General features: G+C 47.5%; 1 protein-coding gene across 1 annotated transcript in view; it reads left to right on the forward strand.

The window, feature by feature from the left end:
- Nucleotides 1-10,000, forward strand: part of atp2b3b (ATPase plasma membrane Ca2+ transporting 3b) — a gene marked incomplete at its 3' end in the record, with an annotated part of 63,093 nt that overhangs the window by 5,147 nt on the left and 47,946 nt on the right. The window contains exon 2 of the mRNA XM_083920431.1: nucleotides 1,685-2,455. Coding sequence (XP_083776557.1) covers nucleotides 2,209-2,455 — 247 coding nt within the window. The 5' untranslated portion in view covers nucleotides 1,685-2,208. The remainder of the gene's footprint in view (nucleotides 1-1,684; nucleotides 2,456-10,000) is intronic.

The raw sequence follows: 10,000 nt of genomic DNA on the forward strand, positions 1-10,000 counted from the left end.
TTACCTCAAACACCTTTACCACAAACGCCTTTACCTCAAACACCTTTACCGCAACACCTTTACCGCAAACACCTTTACCTCAAATACCTTTACCACAAACACCTTTACCTCAAACACCTTTACCTCAAACACCTTTACCTCAAACGCCTTTACCTCAAACACCTTTACCTCAAACACCTTTACCTCAAACACCTTTACCGCAAACACCTTTACCTCAAACACCTTTACCTCAAACACCTTTACCTCAGACACCTTTACCTCACACACCTTTACCTCAAACACCTTTACCTCAAACGCCTTTACCTCACACACCTTTACCTCACACACCTTTACCTCAAACACCTTTACCTCACACACCTTTACCTCACACACCTTTACCTCAAACACCTTTACCTCAAACACCTTTACCTCAAACGCCTTTACCTCAAACACCTTTACCTCAAACGCCTTTACCACAAACACCTTAGAGGAGTTTGACTGACAGTTAGCGTTAGCCGTTAGCGTTAGCCGTTGCAGCTAAGTGCAGATGAAAGTGATGTTAGCATCCAGGAGCAGCGTAGCCATGTGGGCGTGCGTTTGAATGGCGTTCCTCTCCTTTCTCTCAGTCCATGTTTCGGACGATGTTGTTTGTTTTGTTTCAATGGAGCGTTTGGACCCGTAAACCTTATTTTGAAAGGGTGTTGGTCACACTGAGCTGACAGATAGAGACCAGGATGTTTATTTCTGCTGTAAAGTCACATTTTAACAAGCGTCTCTGTGAGAGTTTGCTCTGTTTTGAAGCCAGGCTTCATTTATGGTTTAAACAGACAAAGGTGTGAACTCGCTGAGTGTGCAGAAAACTGAGCATAGGTGCAGGTTTGTTTACAGTTACACCACCGATGAACTCCTTTCCTGCAGAGATGAAGACATGCATCACGTTTGGGCCCTTCTCTAACATGACTGTACACTATATAATGTTTGTACGTAAGCGTATACAATAGTCCGTGGGTTTTGAACAGAAGGGCGTTTTTCGTTTGGAGACGGCGTGTAAGCTTGGCACTATGGCGCTATTGGACAGCTCCTCACCGTACACACCGAGCACAGCGGCGTCGGTGCCGTTGCATCGGCGGTGAAAGTGAATCCAAATGAAAGAAAGCTTTCGCTGTGTTGCCTCGAGCTCGACGTCCTTGCTTTTGTCTTTTGTCCAGCGCTCACATCAGCGCCTTCATCTGTGTCATCGTTGTGTCCGGGGCGCTGTTCGCCATTTGAAACTTCTCCATCACTGTCGCTCGCTCGTCTTGCTGTGATCCCAAACTGCCGCTGTCACTTGACGCACAGCTGCAGCTGCAGCACCAACTCTAACCTTGTTTACTCAGCGTCTGAGCTAATCCAAGATGGCGGCGACCAAAGCACCATAGCCATGGACATGGAACCATAGCACTCTCGCGTCACCTGCTATGGTTCCATGTCTCACGGCACACTGTTGTGCCGCGGCACACTGGTTGAAAGTCACTGTTGTGCCGCGGCACACTGGTTGAAAGTCACTGCTCTAAGTCATAAAGTGGTTTGATTGAGATCAGGACGGATGTGTTGATGGTCGTCACTGCGTCCAACAAACACACTTCCCACCTGAGCTTCAGCGTAACGACAGTGGGATCAATACACCAGAGTGCTAATGTCTGATCTCTCTCTCCCTCTCTCTCAGGTCCTGGTGCTGCAGCAGTAGCTTCCTCTGAACTGGATCCACTCTCCTCCGTCCATCATCCCTCTATCCCCGCCTGTGCGTCCGTCCGCCCGTCCGTCCATCTCTCCATGGACTGGCCGTGACCCTGGAGGGAGGGGGACAGAAAAGAGAAAGAGCGGCGTCGCAGAGGAGACGGAGAAAAAGAAAAGCTGGATTCATTCAGACGTCACGCTTCTGAAGTGCCCCTGCTTGCTGTCCTTGATCCCCCTCACCCTCCTCCTCCTCCTGTGATGGAGAATTAAAGGAGGCCACGATCGTGAGGAGGAGACCAAACAAGCAGTCCACGCCCGTCTTTCACCTTAAATAACTAAAAGAGATTAAGGCGTTTTGTTTAAATTGCATTTGTAAGTAAGAAATCAACAGAGAAGTCCGACTGTGACTGTTGAGCACATGAACAACCTTCCACCAACCGAACCAAAGGGGAACTGAGCCGAGGACGGAGCACCGAGAGAAGGAGGAGTCGAACCGAAGACCACCTCACTGACATGTCAACGACAGCCACCATGGGTGAAATGGCAAACAGCGCAGTGGAGTTTTACCCCAAAGGGACGCGGGGAGCGAGCGTAACAGGAAGGGCAGATGGCGGCAGCGCAGGGGCAGATTTTGGGGTCACGGTGACGGAGCTGACGGAGCTGATGGAGCTCCGAGGGACCGATGCCCTGCAGAAGATCCAGGACAGCTACGGAGACACAGACGGCCTCTGCCAGAGACTACAGTCCAGCACCACTGATGGTGAGTAGGCATGAAAGTAGATCCGTGGATGGATTAATAATGGAGGAGTAGATGGAAACACGGATGAATGGATGAGTGCACATATGAAACGACTGATGGAAGGAGTAGGTGGGTGAGTAGATGCATGAATGAATGAATGAATGTGCGTCCTTAAGGGACCCCCCCTGGAGGACTTGCAGAACCTCATACATTATTACACATCTCAGAGCGAAGCATGCAGCCACGACTCTCAGGCAGGAAATACAAAATAAAATCACACCGACACTTCCTGGATGTTTCACAGAGAACCTGATGACACTTACCGCAATCTCAACACTGATTGGCTGTCGCGCCACATCGCGTCATGCTGGAAAAGTTCAGTATTCTCAACTCGCCTGTTGGACGCGTTTGACGTGTGTGAAGCGACATCCCATCCATCTTTCCGCGCGTCTGAACCATTGACTCTGTCTGTAATCCTGTCGCTTTTGTCTCGTCTGTCGGTGTGAACGCAACTTAATGATGAAGGAAAGACGTTAGCGGTTCATATTGTGACACTTATCACCGCGGCGTTTAAGCCGACCGGGCTAAAGGCGTCACAAACTCTATCGGTGTGTTTACAGCTGCAGACATGAGGCCAGACTCGGTTGTGCTCAACAAAGGCTTTTCTTTTCTTTGCTGATCCGAACCACGAGTTCTTTGATCAGTTGCATCCGTACTGATCTATGAGGCTCATAGTTATGGATTAGAAGACTCCTGCTACACCAAAGACTGTCATCATCTCGTCACATGGAGACGGTCGCTGTTAGGACCCCCCCCCCCCCCCCCATCACACACAGAGAGTAACTTCATTCTTTGCTAACAGCGCCGTTACTACGGTAACGTAGCTGCTTATTGGACAAATGCTTATTGGACAAAACGAGCAGAAGACATTTTTTCCCTGTTTTCTTTCCAGGATCGTTTGTTTTGGCTTTTTATGCCTTTAAGTGGACAGGACAGTTTTACGCTGATGGGAAATAGCGGTGGCTCCATTCAGCAAAGGGCACGAGGCGGATTCACCAATGGTGTGATTTGGCTGAAGAGAAATAAAACCCTGATGCAGAGAATAAAGCATGAGTCCTGCAGAGGACACCACGATCTCTCTGCTTCGGCAGATCGTCAGCACGTTCTGATCCTTCACCGTCTGACATCGTGCGATCGCCCGCTCCGTCCCAGACGCAGCTGCAGTGTTAACGTGCATTCACACCGAAAGCGATGCTGCCGTTCACGCTGCCATTCAAAATCAATGCAAATGACGCGGTAAAGTGATGTCGCTTCGGGCGCCGCGTTCTGAGCGATAAGAGCGACGGGATGAGACGATGTGATGAAGCGTCCATCGCCTCCATCGCCTCATCCCGTGTGACGCTTGAAGGTGAAAAATTTAAACGTTTCAAGCGTCATCGTGTGAAGCTGACAGCCAATCAGCGCTGAGATCGTTCTCCGTGAGACATCGAGGGGCTCACTGGGCTCAACGCAGACGCCGTTATTGCAGTTCAGACTGTTCCTGTGGGTCTAATATAATGGATGTAACTCTGACCCGTGGGTGGCAGCGACGTTCTTTTAGGCGTCTAGTCTGCTGGAAATACAGAAGAAGAAGAAGAAGAAGAAGAAGAAGAAGAAGAAGAAGAAGAAGAAGAAGAAGAAGAAGAAGAAAGGCGTCAGTGCAGAGTGAAGCGTGTCTGATCGACCTGAGAGCGGCAGCACCTGTTCGGCTACGGAGGTTAAATCACTGACGGATCTCACGACAACACAACAACACACCTCCTCTGAGAGCTCGTTTCTGTTCTTTAAGAAGCATCAGACCCCTGTTAGCATTAGCATTAGCATCACTTCCATTTAGCACAACAGCAGAGTAGAGCTGAGCCGGGGTTAGCTTCAGTTAGCCGGGGTTAGCTTCAGTTAGCTAGCCGCCTCGGCTGCTACCTTGGATAGACGCGATGAGGCGATGATTAAAAATGTGACAAATGTGAGAAAGTGACGCGACGCTCTCGTGCGGGGCCTATTAATCGACTCCATCGCTTTTGGTGTGAACGCACGGTTACAAGATAACGACACCGTCGCTCTGTAATAATCCTCAATGTCATGTTTATGCTTTAGAGCGTCTCGACTTGAGGAGGCTTCACGCTCTACGTTGTGTTGACGACTCTTCTGTTCTGATCAAGAAGGAATAAACTCTTTCACTGTAACACATCCAGGACGCTGAACTCTCCTCTGGTGTCACAGTAAATCCTTCCCTCTGCATATGTGGTGAACGAGCAGGCGGCTGCATTTTTTTCACTATTTGCTGATGAAAATAATCAATAATTAAAAATCTAAAATAAAGAAAAATAGTCTGAGGCGTTGTTTGGAAAAGGGAGGCACTTTGAAAACACACCTGCCGTTGGACGAAGCATCCGCGCATCAAGGTGCCGCTGCAGCACGCCGGCCCGACCCCTTCAGGAGTCGCCATCGTAGTTTTGCCCCAACAGCGTCTCCGTGCCTCGTCTGCGCCCGCTCCCCGCTCCTCACAGGACGCTGATCGGCCCGTTCACCTTTGCAGCATCTCAGCATTTAATGCAAAGTTTCTAACAAACGCCACAAAACCACCAGAGCTCACGTGGATTATTCATGATTCACGTATTTGATTCATAAATAAGTCGACCTCTCTCTCTCTCTCTCTCTCTCTCTCTCTCTCTCTCTCTCTCTCTCTGTCTCTCTCTCTCTCTCTCTCTCTCTCTCTCTCTCTCTCTCTCTCTCTCTCTCAGCATCTTTATGCCAATCAAATATCTGTAATAATTGACCCACTGAGGGAAGATCTGTTGGTGTCTTGTCGTGTGTGTGTGTGTGTGTGTGTGTGTGTGTGTGTGTCGGCTGCATGCGTGTGGGCATTTGCATGTTGCACCGGGTGTGGTACCACACGACGCCCACTCCTTCAACTAGTTTGTAACCTAGCAACACAACAGCGGAGAGAAGTTGGCAACGAAAGTCCGCAAGAGAGGAAGATGACTGAGCCGTGTGTGTGTGTGTGTGTGTGTGTGTGTGTGTGTGTGTGTGTGTGTGTGTGTGTGTGTGTGTGTGTGGTGTTAAGTTACAGTAAGTCTGTGTTGAGTGTTGCTAATTCGATCCTGTGAGCTGGTCAGAAAATCAGTGTAGCAGGTCCCAACAAACCCAGCATACACACACACACACACACACACACACACACACACACACACACACACACACACACACACACACACACACACACACACACACACACACACACACACACACACACACACAGGGTCATGTATCTGCAGTTGTCGCTACAGTCTGCAAACATCAGACAGGAACACAAACGCTGCTTTTGTTCTGACGTTTACAAATTACTTTAAACTGAAAACATCAAATGAACACGGTCGAGTCATTCCAGTCACACGTCTTTAACTTCAGAGTAATATTAAAACAGGAACCTTTATTGAACTTAAAATGGCGTCTGCAGCGGCACGGAGCCGCCTGCGGACGCCCGTCTGTGGATAATGACGGGAAAGACTATCGGAGAACGCAGCATCGACCGATACGACACAAATATCAGCCGAGGTATCGTCCGTCACCACTTACAGGTGTCAGTCCAAGTCTCAAGTCCTCATCTCTGACTCTGGATTACGCTGGTCCTGGTCCTGGTCCTGGTCCTGATTGGTCCACTCATGGAGTATTGCAGCTAATAGTACAGTGATTACAAAAATTGTTTTAGACGTTGAACGATTCAAATATTTAACCACGATGAATCTCATCAAAGTCCCATTTTCATCTCATCTAAACGTTCATTTCTCTTTGTTCTTTTGTTCTTTTTCTCGTTTTAAACTCGGATCAAAAAGGAAACGTGCACCGGCTTCACGCAGATGTTTTTTTATCCAAACATCGGAAAACTACGACGGCGTACAGACCCGGGGGGGAGGGGCGTGATGTTTAGAGACGAGAAACTCGCAGATTTACGAGATTAAAGTCGCAAATCTAGAAAATGAATTAAATTCAAAGTCATAAAAGTAGTGTTTTATTTTCCTCCTCCAGAGTTTTGTTTGTTTTATGACAAAAATAAAAATCACTAAAAGAAAAAACGACTTTTGAACCAAATCACAGTCGAACCCCCGAGGACCTTAACGAGGTTAACAACCTTAACGACGCGTCATCACAAGTTCAAATGTCGAAGAAAAAGCTGCTTTACTGTGGAAATGAAACTTCTGCTCTGATAATATGGAAAAGGTTGTGATTTTCATTTCTGTCATAAAACAAACAAAACAGTTGAGGAGAAATAAAAAACACAATTTTTTTATGACTTTAAATTAAATACATTTTCAACTCTTTTCTCGTATATTTACTCGTAAATCTGCGACTTTATTTTGTCGTAGATTTGTGACTTTAATCTCATAAATCTGCATCATTTTTCCCTAAACATCACGCCCCTCCCCGTGTCCGTATTTTTCCTTTTTTTCACACTGGCCCTCAGATGCCGTCGTAGCAAACGGAGCGATCTGAATAATGAAACGATGAAGCCGGAGCTAAAGCTGAACCCTCGTCCTCCACATCGTTAACGGACCTTCAGGCAGCAGCCGCACGTTTCTCTGCGGCTGCAGTGACTTTGGTCTCAGCTGTGGTTTCCAGGTTCTTCTGTCGACGAGGGCGCGGAGAACCGGCTCCAGCTGTTAGCTTTGTGCTACTTCAGCTAAAAGACACGCATCACTTTTGTCAATGGAACCATTTGGAAACTGTTTCAAAGTAAACTTTCCATCTGGATCGTATCGGCGTCCAAAACGCGACCTCCTCCTCCTCTGTGACCGGCTCGAGCCCAGACGCTGCCTGTTGTTTGGTTCCGGTCGAACTCGATCCGGTGTCAGTTTATTTTAACGTTACTCGTCGTTGCAACAGCGCGTGAATAACGAGAGCGTGAATCTGCGGATTAAAAACAATGACGGTGTTAAAGTGGTTTGAGTTAACGCCGTAGATAACACCGTAGATAACGCCGTAGATAACACCGTAGATAACATCGTAGATAACACCGTAGATAACGCCGTAGATAACATCGTAGATAACACCGTAGATAACGTCGTAGATAACGCCGTAGATAACGCCGTAGATAACGCCGTAGATAACGCCGTAGATAACACCGTAGATAACATCGTAGATAACACCGTAGATAACACCGTAGATAACGCCGTAGATAACGCCGTAGATAATACCGTAGATACCGCCGTAGATAACACCGTAGATAACACCGTAGATAACACCGTAGATATAACGCCGTAGATAACGTCGTAGATAACGCCGTAGATAACGCCGTAGATAACGCCGTAGATAACGCCGTAGATAACACCGTAGATAACGTCGTAGATAACACCGTAGATAACACCGTAGATATAACGCCGTAGATAACGCCGTAGATAACGCCGTAGATAACGCCGTAGATAACGCCGTAGATAACTTCGTAGATAACGCCGTAGATAACGCCGTAGATAACGCCGTAGATAACTTCGTAGATAACTTCGTAGATAACTTCGTAGATAACGCCGTAGATAACTTCGTAGATAACGCCGTAGATAACGCCGTAGATAACGCCGTAGATAACTTCGTAGATAACTTCGTAGATAACTTCGTAGATAACGCCGTAGATAACTTCGTAGATAACTTTGTAGATAACTTCGTAGATAACGCCGTAGATAACGCCGTAGATAACTTTGTAGATAACGCCGTAGATAACTTCGTAGATAACGCCGTAGATAACTTCGTAGATAACGCCGTAGATAACGCCGTAGATAACGCCGTAGATAACTTCGTAGATAACTTCGTAGATAACTTCGTAGATAACGCCGTAGATAACTTCGTAGATAACGCCGTAGATAACACCGTAGATAGCGCCGTAGATAACGCCGTAGATAACACCATAGATAACGCCATAGATAACATCGTAGATAACGCCGTAGATAACGCCGTAGATAACGCCGTAGATAACGCCGTAGTTAACGCCGTAGATAACGCGTTTAACTGACAGCATTACTTCAGACAAACATGAAGGTGATTTCCACGTGTCCGTCATGATTCTCTCAGGGCGTGTTGGTCTTTTTTGTGCCGTAGCAGCGTCACGGGAACGTGCACAGAGCCTGATGAAGAACACCTGCGTTAACACAAGCAGCTGATAACCGCTGTTGTGAAACCCGTTATCTCTGACGAGGGTTCAGGTTCGATAACGCAAAGACAAGCTCCGTTTTCACCCCTCTGATCCGAGGCTGTGCATCAAAGGCTGCTGCCTCTTCTTAGTATGAGGAGCGTGAGCTGCCAGATCAGCAGGTAGATGTCAGATTATGGGTTTGCAGTAAAGACGTAATCATGCAAACAGAAACGCACATTTAGCAACATTTAGCTCCTGGAAACGCTAAAGTGGCGTTCTCTCTTTGTATTCTGCGTGTAACGAGCGTCTTCAGGGGAACTCTGCACACGGTGACACTAAAGTGTGTAAATGTGATGTACACACGTCAGGTGTGTAGGTGGAGCTGTGAAGCACTGCCACACAACAGCACCCAGAGCTGTTGCATGCTGGGAAGCGTCCTTCTTCTCTCTCTAACAGCGGAGAAGCAGGACGCCGTCCAGCGTGACAGGGATCTGCAGCACGGTCTGCAGCCTCCCACCGCCTCGGCTCCACCCAGGACACTTGAACGTCCCACTGATGGAAACAGTGTTGACCTGAACTCTGCACATGGATGTTACGCAAACACGCACGCCACGAGAGCTAGCGTGAGCAGATCTCACTTTAGTTATTTTACCTTTACACGCAAACACAACGCTGGAGCAGGTCAGAGCTTTAGTGTTTTTACCTTTACACGCAAACACAACGCTGGAGCAGATCAGAGCTCACTTTAGTGTTTTTACCTTTACACGCAAACACAACGCTGGAGCAGATCAGAGCTCACTTTAGTGTTTTTACCTTTACACGCAAACACAACGCTGGAGCAGATCAGAGCTCACTTTAGTGTTTTTACCTTTACACGCAAACACAACGCTGGAGCAGATCAGAGCTCACTTTAGTGTTTTTACCTTTACACGCAAACACAACGCCGGAGCAGATCAGAGCTCACTTTAGTGTTTTTACCTTTACACGCAAACACAACGCCGGAGCAGATCAGAGCTCACTTTAATGTTTCTACCTTTACACGCAAACACAACGCTGGAGCAGATCAGAGCTCACTTTAGTGTTTTTACCTTTACACGCAAACACAACGCTGGAGCAGACCAGAGCTCACTTTAGTGTTTTTACCTTTACACGCAAACACAACGCTGGAGCAGATCAGAGCTCACTTTAGTGTTTTTACCTTTACACGCAAACACAACGCTGGAGCAGATCAGAGCTCACTTTAGTGTTTTTACCTTTACACGCAAACACAACGCCGGAGCAGATCAGAGCTCGCTTTAGTGTATCTACCTTTACACGCAAACACAACGCTGGAGCAGATCAGAGCTCACTTTAGTGTTTTTACCTTTACACGCAAACACAACGCCGGAGCAGATCAGAGCTCGCTTTAG

The sequence above is a fragment of the Echiichthys vipera genome, assembly GCF_963691815.1.
Source record: "Echiichthys vipera genome assembly, chromosome: 9".
In the NCBI taxonomy this organism is placed as follows: domain Eukaryota; kingdom Metazoa; phylum Chordata; class Actinopteri; order Perciformes; family Trachinidae; genus Echiichthys; species Echiichthys vipera.